Source organism: Leptosomus discolor, chromosome 1, assembly GCF_034619465.1.
Source record: "Leptosomus discolor isolate bLepDis1 chromosome 1, bLepDis1.hap2, whole genome shotgun sequence".
In the NCBI taxonomy this organism is placed as follows: domain Eukaryota; kingdom Metazoa; phylum Chordata; class Aves; order Leptosomiformes; family Leptosomidae; genus Leptosomus; species Leptosomus discolor.
The window spans coordinates 189,233,279-189,252,682 of record NC_141391.1 but is presented as its reverse complement, the minus strand read 5'-3'; the positions used below and the strand labels follow the sequence as shown (position 1 = coordinate 189,252,682).

The 19,404-nt window shown below is 39.3% G+C and overlaps 1 protein-coding gene across 1 annotated transcript in view; it reads left to right on the top strand.

Annotated features, from left to right (window-relative positions):
- SAMTOR (S-adenosylmethionine sensor upstream of mTORC1) overlaps nucleotides 1–10,856 on the top strand; it is a 36,877-nt gene extending 26,021 nt beyond the window's left edge. The window contains exons 4-5 of the mRNA XM_086472854.1: nucleotides 5,087–5,201; nucleotides 10,087–10,856. Of these exons, the coding sequence (XP_086328980.1) occupies nucleotides 5,087–5,201; nucleotides 10,087–10,716 (745 nt within the window). The 3' untranslated portion in view covers nucleotides 10,717–10,856. The remainder of the gene's footprint in view (nucleotides 1–5,086; nucleotides 5,202–10,086) is intronic.
- The last annotated feature ends 8,548 nt before the right edge of the window (nucleotides 10,857–19,404 follow it).

Below are 19,404 nucleotides of genomic sequence, written 5' to 3'. Positions count from 1 at the left end.
TTTGATGAACCCATATCCAGTTGATCACCTCTTCACCAGGTTAGAATTGGTGAGTCTCACAGAAATAACTAATGTGAACTGTCCTTTTTTTTTACTTTCATCTATATGAAAAGTAATGTATTGTCCACAGGAGCGACTTCCACCCCACAATGAGTTCTTGCACTCTAACATTACAGCTGCACCTGTTGTGAAGCTGGACATCAAAGTGGCTCAGTCTTGCAAGATAAAAGCAGCTGTTATCTGCTGTTTAACAGCTCCTCCTTTCAGTAAATCATTCCCCTCTTTGTTCTGTTTTTCAGTATTGTTTCTCTTCTTTTTCCATCAAATTAAGCAGTCTTGCTTTTTATCCTTAATGGTAAAAATCGCAGCCTTTTTGGTATGGATTCTTCTCAGGTGCTGGTTTGACTGGCTGTTAAGGTACTTAATCATTCCTTCTTTCATATGTATCTCAGCAAGCGAGACCTTCCCATTGGGTATCTTTATGTGTGGATGTTACAAAAGATTTGAGGCATATCAGTGTTGCCTCTCAAAACCAGATGTATAGCTTTGTTCTGCTCTTCTGACAGCAGCATAAAGCTTCTGAATTTTTTTCCCTTCCTATCCTTGAGGGAGGGAGGAAATAATAGAGTAATTTAAAACTGTAAACTAGGAGATCGGAACCTGAAGTGATTAATTTCAGAGATAAAGTGACTTTCCTTATGGTCATATAACTGCTCTGTTTCTATCTACTTCCAAGAGAAAATGTCACTTACCCATACAGCACCTAGTTGAATAACAGGTGCATAATAATAGAGTTGCAGTCCATTTAATAAAGCTTTTGAAATAAACAAGCATGGGATATATTTAAAATGCACTTATTTCCCAGATTATGTACAATTATTTACCAGTTCCTGATCTTTAACTATTCATACTTTGTTTTTCTACCTCTACAATAATGCACTGGAGAACTGTGGGTTCAAGCTGGACTTGGAAATTACCTACAGTGGCAAAGTACTTCCCTTACTTTTAATGTTGCCTTGTCTGCAAATCATTAGGAAACAGGGGACTGAAGGGTGATTCTAAATGAATTCAGCAAGACTATATTTCTAACAGAGCCATTGGCTTACTGGATCAGTGATCGTCACCTAGATTACAGTTAGATTCTCCCTGAGGAATCTGACTTAAGAGTTAAAGTGCTGAAAAAGTAGGTACCTGAACCAGTGGTCTTCAGACCATCTGCATCAGTGGTCTGTGCTCTCTGTGTATGTTCAGTGACCAAATCTTAAGTGCTTCTGAAGAGCTTCAAAATAATTTCAAGCACTAGGATCCTGTTCCTACTGATAACTGGCAGCCTGAGAATTGCTACGAAGTGATTCATTGTACCTGTGTTCTGAGAGGCAGCAAAACCTGATAAGCAACAGGAAGCCAAGACACAAATGAGTTTCTGAATCTCTGCCACTTTTAAGGTTTCAAAGTACATTTGCATTGAACTTAGACTACAAGGCTCCTTGCATGCAACACACCCGTCAGAGTGAATTTGCCCCGTATCCAATGCCTTAGGCCTGTTGTCCATTAGTGTAGAAGAGTTTCTGGCTTCTGCTCACCTTGGAATCCAGAGCTGTAGGTTTCCAGAAGTGTGCTGCAATGCTGTAGTCGTCTGAAGTAATGTCCTCCTTCACCCAGTCAAAAATGATGCTGCAGCCAAGAATGCAGGTTTTGTAAGAGAAGATGACAGAATACATCACAGTGATTTTTTTTTTTTGCTCTACCATCGGTGAAGTGGGCTCTCCTGGAGAGTAGAGGGTTCTGGGTTGTGCTGCTTAATTTTAATCTGTACAAGTATTTCATCGAACACTTTAAATGAAAAAATGTTAAGATCTCTAGAGACTCTCATTCTTCTTTATGGGAAGTTTTCTCTGCACTGTAGAGTCATGGGACCAAAGGAAACAGCAAGAGGGAACTTATGTCTTCTATTGATCTGCTGTTACCATTGGACTCTTAGGTAGAATACAAGCATACATACAGACATTCATTTTTGTGTCTGAATGAGAAAGAATCTGCCATTAGTGTCTCCATTTGCTACACAAGGAGACATGCTGGTCTGAGAAACCTCATGCTAGCCTTATGTGGAAAAAGACACTACTTGACTTCAGCCCATATTTGTGATTTCTGGCCACTAGGATCTTGGATGGTGCCTCTGCAGCATTCAAAATCCAGTTGTACAGATTACGTTGTGATTGGCACACAAGCTGGGAAAAAAAATGTTGCTGTCATGTTCATTCTGAAATCTAACTCGGTACTGACTGACTTACAGGGTAGCCTGGTGATGTGTGCGGTTTGAACTTTAAGACAATTGTTGCACTGTTTGACTTGGTGATGCGTATTTTGACAGAAGAATCCCCTACATATCTTCTGCTCCATGTAGAAGCAAAATCCTTAAACTTGGCATCACTGTTGTGCCAAATGCAGTAAGAAATCTTCTCTTGCTTCTCCAATATCCTCCCTGTAGTGGATCACTGGGAGTTTAGGAGGAGCACAGAGAGCCCAGATCTCTCTATTGCTGCTTAAAGATTTTTTTTTTTTTTTTTTTTACGCAGTATTCCGTACTGCTTTATTGTTGCTGTGAGTACAACCATGGCTGCTTTAGACTCCATTGGCCCTGCAGATCTGTTTCTGAAAGTTTTTGCAGTTGTCTGTCTCTAGGGCTGAATCTTTCCCAGAAAGATGACAAGTGATACTCTAGAGATGCCAATTGGAATTGGCTACAGAAACTTGAAGCAAAAGGCAACATTTGCTTGCTTGTAAATTTATCATTCTTCTCCCTGTGAATTCCTGTGAAAGCCATAAGTTCGTGTGTGTTTACCTCTATTAATGGATTTTGGGCATTATAAGATCTCACAAATCGTGATGATCAAATTTTTAGATGCAGCCCTGTAAGTGATCAAATACTGTTGGGTGCTAGTGGTGCTATATATTTTCTTTTTTTGTTTGTTTGTTTGTGGTTTTTTTTTTTTTGTTTTGACATGTGGATGCACTCATCAAGTTACATTTTAAAGAACAGGCAGATGTAAAGTCTGAACTACTGGACTTGAACAGAATTGTTTAATCCCAGCATTTGATTGTTTGTTGCAATTGCAAAGAAAGAATAAACAGCAGGGGCCTCCAAATTCAGAATGCAAAGAAAATAAACTGAAGAACAATGTCTTCGATTGTAGGACGTATTCAGCAGCTGAGTCGTTGATAGTAGTGATAACTGAGTGCATCATTCAAATTCTAGTGCTTTTAAGAGGGACAGCTTATCAGGTTAGACAAATTAAGTGCCAGAATGAGGCAAAACCTTTAAATGACGTCAAGATAGCTGACTGCCAGTACTTCTGTACAGGTGCATTGATCATACCTAATGCTACGTTATATATACTGGTAACTGCCTTAGTCATGAAGAAAATGCCTATGGTTGCAAACTTGAAGACCCCAAATGTTCTTGTAGGCGTTGGTCAAGGAGGCTGTCTTATCCTTAGGAAGACAAGAATGCTTTCAGAGGCAAGGCACCCGTCACTATTCCTCAAAAGTTGCCAGCCATCTTTTTTTCTTTTCTTTTTTTTTAAACTATGTATTAAATATAAAGAGAAGAGCAACGTTGTCTTTATCTTCATAAAGGCATTTCAGATTGGTTTTGCAATTGGTCACAGATGATGTCAAAGCTTCCCAAGAAAAGGCAAATCTCATCTGCCAGCTTCTATCATATCTTCTGCTGTACTGTAATGGGAGCTTCCACCAGACAGTACAACAATGTCCTCTTTGTTTCTTCAGTCTGCAGTTTTCTTTCTGATCTGCCACTTCTCCAGGTTTGTTTTTTTTTTTTTTTACCAAAGGAAGTTTTAGTATCTGATTGAGAAGATGATGGGCCAGTTATTCAGTGTGGGGTTTTGGAAAGGGTGTATGTGCATCTCTGCAGCATTCATGAACTGAAGTATTAAAAGTGTCCTCAGCAGTTTGTCAACCTCTTTCTGTCAGTCCAAGCAGTATGTCATGATTTCTCAAGTTAATCTTCCCTTTTTTCTTTTTTTTAAATCATTCACCTTTTTGTTGTTTGGTAGTATAGTTAAGTATTTAGCATTACAGCCATTGGGCTTCTTATCTCTAATTTCACCTTGTATAGTAGGGTCATCACGCAGTGGCAGATAAAGGAGATAGATTCTTGGCTTACTGAAATGTTCTCCTGAATTCTTATAGGATAAATCTTCATGTTTTAGTACTTCAGAAGTACTCTGATTAGGACTCTTTTCTAAACCAGATGGTTATTTTTGACTATTTCTTATTAAAAAGCTTTTGGTACTCGAAAAGAAACTTGATTGCATAGCATGGAATAGACTTTTTTTTCCCAAGTAGTTTTGAGGGAATACTTCAGTTCATTTAGATGTTTAGAATAACTTCCCCGTAACTTGAGCCCCTAGTTTTTAAGTCTGTGGCTCTGCATGGGCTGATCTAACTCTTTCACAGCATCCACTGAAAACAGAATTAGAGCAAACCTCCAGCAGTCATCCATTTAAAAAATATTAGCTATAAGCAAATAAAATACTTTAAAATTTTTGCAGGTAATAACTAAATGTTTTCATTTTTAGATATTTTTTGTTTACCTTGGAATACAATTATGTGTTCTCTTGCCTTTATTGAACTAATTATGGCTCTTGACTTCAGATGCCCTTTAAGATGGGACTGACAAGTAGGTAGGCTATAGTGTTGCCAGTTTATCTTTTAAACTCCTGAAACTTTAACTTGTGTGACTTCAACACCAATAAATACCATAAAAAGGTAAGTGGGAAACACAAAGCAGTAGCGAAAGCCTGTCTAGTGGACACACAAGTTGCCATTTTAGTTTCTTGATACAAGTATGCAAGTTAATAGTATTACAGCTTCTCTGAACGTAACCACTGTTCGAGCTTGATTCTTTAGGTGTCTCTCAGCAGTTCAAGTAAGGCATTTACTTCTATTAGTCAATACTGTGACGTTCTATGAGAAATTTTTTGCATAAGTTATCTGAAATTGTAATTCAGAATATAGCTTCAAAAATAACATTTGATAAAACTAAATTCTTGCTGCTTCTTAGATTGCTCCACTCCTTGGGGAAGATCAGATTACTTGATGTTGGTAGCTGCTTTAATCCGTTTCTGAAGTTTGAAGAATTTCTGACAGTTGGCATAGATATTGTTCCAGCTGTTGAGGTATGTAATGTTTGCTGAATTTAATATAAATTTGATTTTTAGATCATTCAGAATGCTTCAAAATGACTGTAAAAAAAGCATGTTTAATACTTAATTGTGTGTCCTAAATAGCTGTACTTTAATAGGAACTGTGACCATCCTACTACATCCTTTCCCATGAACAGGCTCTAAACTGTTGTTGTGATTTGTCTTAAAAATTTGATTTTTTTTTTTTAAGAGTTACACCTTTACAATGCAGTTGTGAATCTTAAAACTGGAACATTTTAGTAGCCATCTTTTAATGGCTTTTCAAATGAGTCCTTGCATCTTAAAAGGCATAAATAAAAATTGAGAAGCTTGTGCTTAGGCATGAATCTCTCAGATGTTGCATTCACTGGCATAAGGAAATGATCAGTGACTATACCTGGTGAGTTTTTCTGGGGAGTTTTAGTAACCAGAAGTGCACTGTTATAAACTTTTCTGTTTATTCTTTGAAACGTTACTGAACTTCCACAGTCCCGAGGACAAATTTATCAGCACTTTCTGGGTAAACGACTTCTTTTTCTCTAGGTAGTAAGGTTCTCAAATGTGTTAATTCTGCTATAATCATATGTTCTTTCTGTCTTTTGCTCTCGATTCAACTTTTGTCAGTCCTAATAGCATTTATCAACCAAGCAAAATGACAAAGTGGAATGAAAATATACAGAAAGGAATATATTTCTGACAGAAAAACTTTTGTTCATACACATCTTGACCAGTTACAGTTCAAAATCAGGCTCTATTAAAATCAGTGACCTAAGGTAACCCTCTTTAGAAGTGGAGAGGTGAGAAGTGTGCAAGTACAATAACACAGTTAACTTGAAAGTAATGTTCTCTTATTTGCTGCAGTGTGGTTTACATGATAAATGCACAGTATTTGTTGTGATTGCCATGTTTAGTCCACTAACACCTAATTTCTATTTTTGCCTATATGCTTAGAGGTAATGAAAGATATTATTGAAAATAATCTGAGTCTGATAAATTGCTTTTTAAAGCAATTCAGTGTTAGTTTCATCTAAAACACAAAGAAAGTTTGAGTGGACTCCATCTTGCCTAATTTGAAGAATAGGCATCAGTTGCCCAAATATGATTGTCTTCTACCACTTGAGAGGCTGTAGGTCACCTGCATAGGGCCGTTGGGCATGACACCGGATGTAAGCGAGACACATGCCACTGAAGTGGGCAGCCTATGGCATCTAAAATGGTAATACATGACAAGTAACTTTCCAGCTAAGATACATAGATCATGGCTGCCTGTCTGGGGCTCTACGTTCCGATTACAGTCAGTGGAGATCTATTAAAAATAGCCAGTGATGAAACCTAAATGCCTGCTGTTCCACAGTGAGGTGACTTGTGTTCTGACCTCGTGAGCTGTTTGACTAGTTCTCCAGTGACTATAATGGTAGCCTAGGCACCTGAAGTCATATGAGCTGAATCTAACCATTAATTTTGGGGTATGCATAGTTAATATTTCGCTATCTAGTCTATTGTGCTGTTTACATAAGAAAATTATTTTTTTCTCATTAAAATAAATTTAAATGTACAGTGACCAAAACCATTATTGGAAGAGTCCCAGAAAGGTTACTTCTGTGGATGTGGTGGAGGAATGCGAGTAATCCAGGCCAGACAACAGGAGAGGGAGTAGTCAGGTAGCTGCAATTTCTGTGTAGTAACCAGTTCTTCAGGCTCTATCCCAGTACAGGGAAACAATAAGATAATTGATTTCTTGTCATATGATATAGTGCCACAGCTTGATGATGGGAACTCCCTGGAGTGCTACTGTACAGACCAACATAGTTATTGTAAAGCCTGTCTTGGGCTCACCAGCTGCTCTTACTTCCATTCTTCTGGATACTTTGGTGTGTTCAGGGCACCTTGAAACCTAGCTAGCAAGTGTTCTTGGAGCGACATGGAGTACAGTTTGTGCACTCAAATGCACCTGCTAGAATAAGCTTAGGCCCACCTCCAAAACGGAATTAATAAGCCCTGATGTATTCAAGATGACTCTACTCTGAGCTGCATCAGCACCATAACCTCCTGAATAAATTTATCTTTAGGCCAGCAGTTGCTTGGGCTGATTTAAGATTTTGCAATAACAGCCAGAGCGTTCTTACAGTAGTTGAGGTCATCTTCTGACCTGAAAAATTGATCTCATAACTTAGTGGTAGAAGCTGAAAATGGAAGAACTGGTAAAATCTCCTGATTTGGCAGATCTTTTAAGTAAGACACCAAAATACTTTCTGAAACACACTCAAGCTTTGAGGCTTCTTGGGAAGTCAGTTTCATGATTAATGTTGAATAGAGGGTTAAATAATTCCTTCTTTAATAAAATTAGATTAATCCACTTTCTGCATATAGAAATGCTTTGGCTATAGACTAAGTGTAAGACTTCAGCTGATTTGAGGAATAAGGAGGATGTAATTGTAGAAAAGCTAGGAGAGGAACTGAAATGTTGGTTGTAAAATAAAAGAATTAATGTCTTTAGAATGTTTAGAATCTCTTTCATATAGAGAGAATGTAAACTGTAGAGATAGGAATATGGAAATATATTTCATTAAAATGTTTTGTGTTTTGAGAGAGAGGGGAACTGCCCCAAGAAAAGATTGGTATTCTCTTTAGCTAGGCATTGTTCACGCATTTTTAGTGTCTGGGTGGAAGGTGCACTGAGGGAAACAACCAGTGTTAGAAACTAGGTGGAGGGAAATGGAGACTGGGGTAAGCAGAACAGGTTTCTTCTTGACCCAGTGTTTTTGTTGGCTGTTCCTTAAAACATTCTGCTTATAACACAGATATTCCAGAGTACAATTAGCAGTGGTTATTTTCTTAGAGGACTTTAATTTGTCTACATAAAAATAATTTAAAAAAAAAAAAAAAGATGAAAAGACATTGGAATTGAGAGAATCTCCACATCTCCACTTTGGGAAAATCCAAATACAATTTCGTACGACTGCAAAACATGCTGAATGTGCAGCTGGTGTTATATTGGAGTAAATATAGTTTGAGACACAAAAAAGAGAAGCTAGAAGGGTACTGGAATTAAAAATTAGAATATACAAGTAGGTTTGTGTTCTTAAATGTCAGTGGATGCACTGAAATATGACTGCTGTTTCAATGTCTAGATGGACTTTAACATCCTTTCAAGACTTGTATATCCAGAGTTTAGTAGCAATCTCCAGTTTAGCAGCTTTTTTGTCCTAAAACTGCCTGCAGAGTTCAGATTCCACTCAAAACATACTTTAGTCCTGAAATTGTATTTAACATTATTTCTATGTAGTGGTTTTACAAGTGTTTTTCCACTCAAACACCTGCAGTCTAAACTGTTTTTTCAACGATATAACCTCTTAACTTTTTAAGTCTTGGTGCTAAGTAAAGTTAGCATGTTACTCTGAACAATTATTCTTCAAAGCACATCTTTCTTTTAAAACTTACTAGCAGATATCATGAAATTACTGTTATTTTCCTGTTAGAAGTATTACAAGGAAGCAGAAAATAGGCCTGCAGGTATAATGGTCGCAATTAAAATTTCTTTATTATAGCCACGTAATGCAAGGATCTTGCTCGACTTTTGCACATTGGAGGCCAAAATTAAAGCTGCTAAAAAACAAATCACAGATTTTTTTGAACACTGATTATTTTTCCTAATTTCCTGCATAGTCTTGGAAGAGAATGTGATTTTATATAAACAGAAATAACATTCTCTTCTACTTGGAAACAATTGTGCCTATCTGTTGCTTTACAGATACCTTTACAGTAGTGTTCTAGTGATATTTTTCAAATACTGTTTTATGAAACATGCTATAAATATTTTCCTGGTATGAAAACGCAGCAGTTCTAACTCCACCTTTCAGATGTGCTCCGCAGAATGTTGTGTCTGGTTTTATGTTCACTTACCTTTTGAGGCTGTCTGTTGTTGACTGCACGTTCTCTAGGCGTTAATAACAATTTTTGTTGCTATCATGTCAAAACCTTGTATATTAATACCTTTTTCGTGAAAGTCAGTCAGCCCCAGGTTTTGATGTATATAAAGTGTCAAAACTTAAATGTAGTGAGTAGCATACTATTATTCTTATTTTTTGAGTGCTCTGTGATTAAGGTGGTGAAAAACTTATTCTCTATGTTGTCTTGCGGTGTCATTTCCCGTCTTTGGCAGCTTGAGCGCACAATTGATCAACAGATGAGTTTGTAGCCCTTACCTTACTTTGATAATTGCCTGAAGGTGTACCACTACACGTTGCATTTACAGCAAGGTTAAAGCATGGACCTGCACCACTGCTGTGAAGCAGTTAGTGCACTGCAGCTTTCTAGTGTCTGTTGCCTTGCTGTGGCGGCTTTGTTTCTGTACCAGTAAAGGAGGACACTCCTCTTCCCAGTGTCCAAACTGCTAAGTTTCTTTGACTCTTTTTGAAGAACTGAGGAAATACTGAGGTATCAAATTTAATTTCTAATTACTAATTCCAGGTTTATAAAAACCTCTAAAAGGCTTCCAGCATCTGGAGAAACAAAAGCAATGTAGGCTTATCTAAGTTGTTCTTAAATCATTTGTGGGATAGTTGATCTGATATGTTGTTCTATTTGGGATAAATATCTTTTTGTTTGTTTGTTTTAAATTAACAGTTGTCAGCTATCAAATCTCTACTAAATTACTGCACATCTGAAATTTTGCTTTGTAACTCTGAAAGCTAGCAATATCTGTTAAACTGTTAATTTAGATTGTTGTGATTTAATAGCAAGAGGAATGTTCAGCAGGCTTGACATTTCCTCAAGGGAACAGAGAGGTTGTCATTGATTTTCTGTGGTTTTGAATTGTATTTGCTCTTCAAACTAACCTTGACATTAGCTTGGTTTTCTGTTTTTCTTATTCCACCAGAGCGTATACAAATGTGACTTCTTAAATCTTCAAATTCAGCAACCTCTCCAACTGGCACAAGATGCTATAGATGCCTTTCTTAAGCAACTGAAAAATCCCATTGATTCTCTACCTGGAGAACTGTTCCATGTCGTTGTTTTCTCGCTCCTTCTTTCTTACTTTCCGTCACCCTATCAACGATGGATATGCTGCAAGAAGGCACACGAACTTCTCGTATTAAATGGCTTATTGCTTGTAATAACTCCTGATTCATCTCATCAGAATCGCCGGGCTATGATGATGAAAAGCTGGAAAATTGCCATAGAGTCCTTGGGTTTTAAACGCTTCAAGTATTCCAAGTTTTCTCACATGCACCTGATGGCATTTAGGAAAACGTCCCTGCAAACAACAAGTGACTTGGTTAGCCGGAACTACCCAGGAATGTTGTATATCCCACAGGATTTCAACAGTATAGAGGATGAGGAGTATTCCAACACTTCCTGCTATGTTCGATCAGATACGGAAGACGAACAGCTAGCTTACGGTTTTATGGAGCTACCTGATGCTCCTTATGACTCAGACTCTGGAGAAAGCCAGTCTAGTTCAATTCCTTTCTATGAGCTAGAAGATCCTATATTGCTTCTAAGTTAATGTAGTCGTTGAAATGCCCTCTCAGTCGAACCTCTTGCTTAACTAATTTTGCTATACTAACATGGGCTCAACACACAAAAATGGTTTGCATAAAGAAAATGCAACGGTTTACAGAGTTTGCTATTTTTTTCTACTTTTGAATTTTAAAATTTATTCTTGTATGAAAGTGAAAAAAATACAAGTTTTATGCAAATGACTCCTGTCATGGCATAAATTGCTGTTACTTTCTTTAGATTTGTATCACTAATTTTTTTTTCCAGAAAGGTACCATTTGTTTCTTCAGTGCTGTGAAGTGTGAATTCTATTTAATTTGCTAAATGTTGTTTCAATATTTTAACTCAGTGTGGTTGAGCTTAAGGCACTGGAGTTGGTGGGCTTCTGAGAAGTATATGTAGGAAGAAATAATTTGCACTTTAATTAAATGTGCAGATAGGTTAAGACACTTGGTTACACATGTCCCTGCTTAATTATGGAACAGAACTTTTTTTTTTCAGAAATTTATTTCACTCTGGTTAAGGCTGGGCTGGAGAAACTATAATGTTTGCACAATTGATTTTATGGTTATTGCAGCCCTCTTGAGATAACATCAAATTGAGATAACGCCAAAACACTGAAATATATTAATCCATAGTTATACATACTGTGTAATCTCATTACATAAATAGCAGTTAGACGTGAGATTTCTGAAGAGGTTTCCCTGTCCCCCCTGCCCCCGTGAGAAGTATGGTACGTCTAGACAGTTGTGTTTCACTTCAAAGCTGAACATGGTTTTGCAATTTTGAGTGTACAAGCACTAACATGTATCAGTGTTTCCCCAATGATGGTGTTCTGTATTCTCTTCAAACTGTGGTTTTGGGGGACAGGGTGGGTTTTGTCATGTTTTAAAGTAAATTATTTATGCCTTTTAAAAACAAGCAACTTTTTCTTTAATTGTCCTTATTTGTAGACTTCTCAAGTTATACGGTAACTACAGACCGATCTTGTAAAAAGGAACACAATTATACAAGTTTTTCAAGGATACACGTATTTGCACAGAGCCATGTATTCAGACCACACAAGTGAACTTAACACACACTATTTGTTTGCTTATTTGGACCCCAAAATCTTCTGTTTAGTTAAATAAAAAACTCCATAGCTGTCTGAAAACTGGTCTGCACTGTAAGGAGATGGAACAGAAGTGTTTTAAATATATTAAGTTTTTTAACTTGTGTAATAAAATTGTGAGTTTTTGCAGGAATAAACAATACTGTTCAGTGGTAAAACCAGAGGATTCAGGATTAGTTTAGCTTTGATTTCCCTCCATTTAAAAATAATGGCCAGAATTTTCAGGTTTGAATATTAGGCTGTTAAATCTATGTGTAAGTGCCTAACAATAAACGATTTGAACTAGGTGCCACATCATGGCTTGAAGACTGACTTCAGCAAAGTGGTAGAAAATACTAATATATAGTGTCACAGGTGGATGTGATGAAATATACCTTACACCATATTAACCTACCATGTTGTATTTATAATACAGAAGTTACCAGATAAACTGAAGTTGTAGGGTGTATTTTACAGTGGTTGCCACAAAAATTAAACTTACTCCTTCCACTGAAGTTTTGCACTGAAACTGTCATAGTTTGATCTACCTGTTTCTCTTTTGTACTGTTTACTACAGAGTCATCCTGCATTGGTCCAGCTTACACTCAGACATCATGTGGACTGCAATGCTTTGTCCTTTATCATAAGTTTTTTGTCTCTCTTCTTAAATTTGCAGCATCCCCTAATACCTGATTCAAATTTGTTATTCAATCTGAATGAGTTAGTTATATACAAACCAACTACATTCTGATGTGTAAAAATAAAAAAAAATTAGACATACAAGTATCATGGTTGACTTCTTAAATTTCTTTAGAGAGTGCTTCTCTAATGATAATGCACAATGGCTTCAGAATTGGCTACAAGTCAGTATTTGCATCCAGTGCTTTACAACTTCACTTTCACTAAAATGCTCATCATTCAAAGCCTTTCTTTTTCCCAGTTAACCACTGACTCCAGCAGTGCTCATGTTAAAGCTAAAATATTGGTGCTATAAATTCAGCTGTTTATGGAAACTTAATCTGTGTATGCTTCAAAGTGTACCTAACTTTTTAACTGATACTCCTTTTAAGAAAAAGTTACATACCAGCTAATATGTTGGCATTGGTTAATGTAAATTGGTTTGTGATTCATACAGAAAAGCAATTCAAACCAAGATTTATCTCCCAAAAATAGTTTAAAGTATTAATGGTTAAAATTTAAGCCTTTTTGGCAGATTGGTGACACCATTGTATTTGTGGTTTAGGGACCTGAGATACCTAACAGCTTGGTTTTCTTGCTGCTCATTTTGTTGGTTTGGGGTTTTTTGTTCTTGTTTTGTTTTTTTTACAGGGAACAGTAGATTGTCATGGAGGAGGAAAGTAGGATTTACACAAGTTCTTATACTTCCCTGAACAATAAGGTGGTGATATCAGTTGTTGGATATTTGGCTTTGGTGCAAGAAGAATGTTTCTAGGTTGTGAAACATTTGAAAATTATGATTGTGCAAGAGATCGCTCATTCTTAAGGTGCTGGAGAAGAAAAGGAAAAAATGTGTATTCGCATTTATGTTGTCTTTATGTCACTACTTTTTGTGAACAAAGCACATTTATTAAAAAAAAAAAAAAAACAACCTGAAAACCTTTTTAAAAATTGTTTGTTTGGGGTGGAGATACTGTCCTTTTTTCTTCTTGTGCAATCGGCTTATGCTCTCTCCCTGCAGTGTTCAAGGCCAGGCTGGATGGGGCTTTCAGCAACCTGGTGTGGTGGAAGGTGTCCCTGCCTGTGGCAGGGGGGTTGGAACTGGATGATCTTTAAGGTCCCTTCCAACCCAAACCATTCAATGATAATGATCTATGAAATCCAGTGAAACCGATGCATAGTTATTTTCCTTATTGTCAAAAAAATAGTTGTGTTTGGTTTATTTTATAAACAACTGAATTATAGTAAAGATGTTGAATTTGGTACTTCCATTTCAACTTCTACATCTCTGTTGTAGTCTTTACTTTACAGAAGGGGTTTTGGAGTTCCTCCAGTTGATCCTGTATCATGGTTTTTGCCTGACCACTTAGGTTGCGACCACTTGCTAATGCAGTTCTTCTCTTCTCTTTCTAGATTCTTAATGTTCTTAATTTCTCCTCTATCTCCCTGAAATATCTTTGCAGCAGCCATTGTGCATTGGCCCTTTGAGGTCATTGCTGTGGCTTTCTACATGGTGATTTTGAGTACTGGAGTTGTTGGGAAAGGTTGGCAATGGGAAAAGAAACCCAAAGAACTGAAAACGCAAGACTCCTACTCAGATCCAGATTCCAAGAAAATTAGATTTCAGCAGAACTGAAGTGTGTCCCTAGCACTGCAGAGCCTAGCTTGTATTTTCTTGTCTCTTACTTAACAAAGATGATCAGAAAATGTGATTTCACAGCTCTTCTCAGTATTGCTCCTGCACAATCCTTATGTGCCTTTCTGCTTCAGGGAGACTTGCTGGGTTGCTTTAAAGTTGTGATCATTCTAAGTCTTTTTAATCATATCTCCATGAATCATCAGCAGGTTTTTGGCTCCTTTTTCCTCATTTCCTTACTTTTCCTCACTTCATTGTTTTTTACCTGTAGAATAGCAGGAAGATTTCTTTAGAAGGGTTGCATTTCATAAACTTGCACAGAAACTTAGTGGGGGGGGGGGGGGGGGTGTTAAGTATAATATTATTCAAGAAGTTCAACAAATACTTGCTTGAAGCATATTCCTGAATCACAGTTAGACAGATACAGTAGCAAGTGTTGTCCGGGATGCTGGTAAAGCACCTGAAGCAGGTGACATATTACTAAACAACTGAGATTTCTACTTGTTCTGCTTGTTAAGGAAAAGGAAAACAGCTTTTTTTTTTTTTTTTTTTAATCCGTGTAACTTTTAGGTCTGTTGGCCAGTTTTATTTGAAATTTGAAGAGGGGTAAGGATTTTGGAGATGCCTGAGCTTCTTGTGAATCAGTTGTCTGAGTAATTGTGGCAGGAAAGACTGTCAGAGTTCAGATGTTTTAGTATCCAGCTCCTGCCAGTCAGCACTAGTGCTTCTTGACTCGGGGGGGGGGGGGGGGGGGGCAAAGGGGCTGGTTGTGATGAATGGATTACAGGAACAAATGACATTAATCTGCAGCAGGCCAGCCCTTGTGCAGCAGCTGTCAAAACCTTGTTCTAACTCCCCTTGTTCTGCTATGGTGCTATTAAGATCTGGAAACTTCCCATTCTTGCCCACCTGCCTGCACTGGCCAACTCAAAAGCGTGCGTTTCCAACCCAAAGTGTTGGGGAAGGCTGATGGTCGAGGAAGTGAACCTTCTGTATAATGTGAGGGTGGTGACAGCTTCTGTTTGGGAAGCACGTGTCAGCCCAGGACCAGAGTCCCCTCCTGCTAGCCAAGGGTGGGAAAGGCTAGAGAGGGTTCGGCCTGGCTTGCAGCCCTGATTCAAGCCCAGCTCTCCCCCTTCTGTGTCCTAAGCACCAGTGGACAGCGTTTATAGGTGGGGGGGGGTCGGTTTTTTTCGTTCTTCCAGCCCCTGAACCTCGCATTTCTGTGCGTGTGGAGGGGACGATGCGCTTCCACCCGTGCCTGTCATCCAGACGCCGCTGCGCTCCCCGAGAGCCAGACAGCTGCGGGGCTGGAGGCTGCCGGTGGGAACGCCGTTACAGCCCCGCTCCGGCCCAGAGTCGCAGGCACCGTCCCACACAGCGCCTCCTCGCCCGGGGCAGGCGCGGGCCCGGCCTGGCCGCCGCGGCCAGCTGAGCTCCGGTAGCGGCCGCGGCGGCGTTTGAGCCTCGGCGCGGCCCGTAGCCGGGACGCCTCGCTCAGCCTCAACATGGCGGCGGCGCGGCGCGGGGGGTGGGAAGTTTCCGGGACGCCTGTTGAGGTGAGTGCGGCCCTGGGCCCGGGCTGGGGCGCCTTCCCGCGGGTGAGGGGCACGGAGGGGGCCCGCGGCCCCGCGGGGCTTGGGCCGGGCTTGCCCCGGCGCCGTGTGCGTGGAGCGGGGCCCCGGCGAGGCGGGGACGAGGGGAGCGGGGCGGCCTGGCGGGCAGCCCCGGGGGGACGCGGCCTCCCCGGGCAGCCCCGGCGGGGCGGGGGCCGTCTGCGCAGAGCAGCTTCCCGGGAAGCGGCGTGGCCCCGGCAGCCCCGCGGCTAGCAGCGCCCGTTCCGCGGAGCCGAGTGCCGGCATTAAACTTGGCTGGGCGGGCCAGCCCAGCGGCCGGGCGCGCTCCGTTTGCCTGACACCGGTGACCCTCGGTGGGGGCTCGCTGTTAACACGTGGAGACTAACGGGGCCTGTCATTTCGGGTTTAAGCCTACTGTACTAATGCGTTAGCTAAATACGACTTTCTGTTTAAAAAAAGTCTCATGGAGTTGTTTGGTTTTTTTTTAAAAAAAAAATACACACTAAACTGGAAGAATAAAGCTGAAGAAAAGCAGGTCTGGTATCTTAGATAGGCCTCACCTGGGCTTGAAGTCAACTACAGTTAAACTACTGAACCATCGTTGAGTTTTGGTTCTTTTTTTCACTTTCTTGGGCAAATTACGGTAAAAACTACTTCGGGAATGCTGTTCCTTTGCATGTAGGAAAACTCTTGGGATAGTTTGGGGTCCAACTCAGTAGTTAGACTCCAGGTTTTGCTTCAAATAGCGTTTGCAAAAGTTGATGAATTTATGGGCGTAGGTGTTCTGTTTGTTTTGGATCTAAATGTGATTTGCTCAGGTATGTTAACTTACATGTTGCAACCTGAAACTTTTAAGACCATTAGTTTAAAAAACAAACATAACACCCCCTCCACCCCACCCCCAACTTTTAACAGTCTTGGTCTAAACAGTCGAATTCTTAAGAGAAATGAGTAACAAATAGCCGTGTTTTAAAGAATAAATCAGATTTTGTAATTTCTCACTAAAATTGTCTGAATTGCCGTGTTACATTTATTTGGTAATATTTGTGTGATGGGACACATTAATCATGAAAATGCTGCCTTTTCCTCTTCTCACCAAGAAGTTGACCATATGTTTTCATTAGAAAAAGACTAATGATTGATAGCGTGGTTTAGTAGTACACCTCTTGCTAATTGGCTAGCCGAGCAGGTTGCATTCACGGTCTGAGCTGTCATTTTGTGAATACTTTGTGCTTGAGCAGACTTTGTGTCTTTCCGCTAGGAACAGGCATGTTCCCCCGCCACGGCACCCTGCGCAGCACACCGGGCGGCGGCAGAGGAGCCTCTCTTCCATGTTTCTCACAATGTGATGGCAGCAAAATTCAGCACAAGCTGAACCAGAGTAGTTTTCTGTCACAGTGGCTGCTTGCCTGCAAGGGAGTTCGCTAGTAACAATCCCACCAGAAAATAATTCAGCAGCTGTAGCAAAATTTTAAGCCAGGTGTTAGGCGGGAGCTTCCACCCTTTGCGTATGAGCCGGCCTGCTGACTTCTGTGTCCAAATAAATATTCATAATGTTAGCCCCTTGGCTTGGAGGGGTTCCAGAAAGGCTCAGGAATCAAGATAACAGGATTGCATGGCAGATGTGCTTCAGCGCAGCAGTAGTCACGTGTCAGCGCTGTGGGTTGGAAGGAGATGGGAAATTGTTCCTTTCTATTCATGGCTTGAATGAGAGATAACGGGGGGCGGGGAGAGGGCATGTGTCAGAGTTGAAATAAATGGCTCAAGTTGTCCATAAAGCGAATGTTGATTGTAGTACAGGAAACACTGAGACTGCGGACAGTGCTGTGATACCTGATATATTGTGACGTGGAGTGTGATAGCTGACTTTGGGCTTGTAGAAACAAGTGAAAGGTTGAGAGGAACAGTGAGTATATTACCAAGTGAGAGGAGAAATGTGAGATTGTAAGCATCTAGGCAACTCAGAATTAAGTTTATATGTACAAAACATTAATAATAACGAGTACTGAGAAAGTGCAGAGTTGAAATCCAAAGAACTGTAACTTGCAATGGTGTCATGTAATAACCATTTGCCTTAAGTTTATGGTGTGTATTCTGTTTCAATGAAACAGATTTTTAATGTGCAGTTCTTCCAAGTAATATCTGCAATGTTATTAGATGTTTAGTGTAATTTGAAAGTGTGTGTTAACAAACATAAGTAATTGAAACAGTAGGATTTCTTAGGCCTAGTTTGTGTCTACACCAGTTACTGAAGCTGGCTTTACACTGGGTGTCTGTCTTCAAATCAGCCAAAGCTTATGGTAAAATCAGTCATTTGACATCTTTTCTTCTTCACTGGTTTAAAAAGTGAGACTTAAAAATCTAGGGAGAATAAAGTCCTTTCATTCTTCCCTCAGCATTATAAATAAAAGCAGTAAGCTGTAACCTAGCTCTGAGTGTTCTTGACACATTGATTACTGTGTCGTACCGGTAACTCTACCAAAGTCTCTGTAAGTTGGGCAATTAGGTAATTACTTTAAAAATTCTAGAGGCTGTGTATGAATCTTCTTACATGTTGGGGACTCTGCCCGTAACCTGTATAATCATATGCTTAGATAAATTTTTTGTTAATAACTTTAAAAGCAATAGTTATACGTAAATATAAATACTATATAGAATTTCATTAAGTTTTAACTAAGGGAATTTGGACCACTGGTTGTTCTGGGGATCTTTTAATTTGTGACATTTTTAAAGAAAATTGGAGGCAAAAAAATATTGATGCTAATTTTCTTGTTTCTGTACTTTCTTGTGATCCACCTGTTGTTCTCTGGAGGTATAGGCTCTGTTTTATTCATTCAGTGACTCGTGCTTTAGAGTGTCTAGGCAGAAGAGGATCACAAATCAGAAGTACATGTGATTCTCTTTACATGCGGTTTCACAGAAAGCTTGTTCTCTGAGTAATTCTTATCAATTTGTCGCTTATAACACATTTTGCATGCAGAGCAGGGTTGTGACTTCAAAATACAAGACTTTTTGGACTTCACTAGAAAGCTCTGAACTATGCCTTTGACAACTTTGTGATAAGTTGAAAGTATATAAATACAGTGTGAGATGGAGATTTTCGTGCGATAGAATTTCCTCAGTAGCTTTTTTTTTTCCTAATTACAGCAATTGGTAGTATTGTTTATGTGTAAATTCCATAACATTAAACACCAACAGGGTTACAGTGGTCCTCATGTTGCAAGACTGAGTTCAGATCATGAGGAAGCTTATCCTATGAGATAGTAATGATCTCCCCTGAAACCTGCCTAGACACGTTTTCTCAGGCTCTTCTTAGCCCCTGAAAATACTACTAGCTGTTCCTATACTGTATTAAAAAGAAAAGCATGTTGGTTAAACGGGCCTGAGTAGGAGGCATTTATGTTCTAAAAATAATATTAACCAGATTGTTTTGTTTGGGTTTTTTTTAATGGGGAAAAAAGTAACTAGGAGGAGTGAAAATGAAGACTTTGATTCTACATTAAGAAAAGTCTCTGAAAATGTTGTCAGATCAGTTGATATATGTGTGTCCAGACCCCTTCTGTGAAATGGAGATAATGATAATATTCTTTTTCATTATCGGCTGTGGGTTAAGCTCGTTGACTGATTATGGAGTTATTTTTGTAAATCCTGTAGCTATTGGACTACTAAAGAGAAGTCTTGCAAAGCATACACGAAAGGTTTAGTATAAAGTGA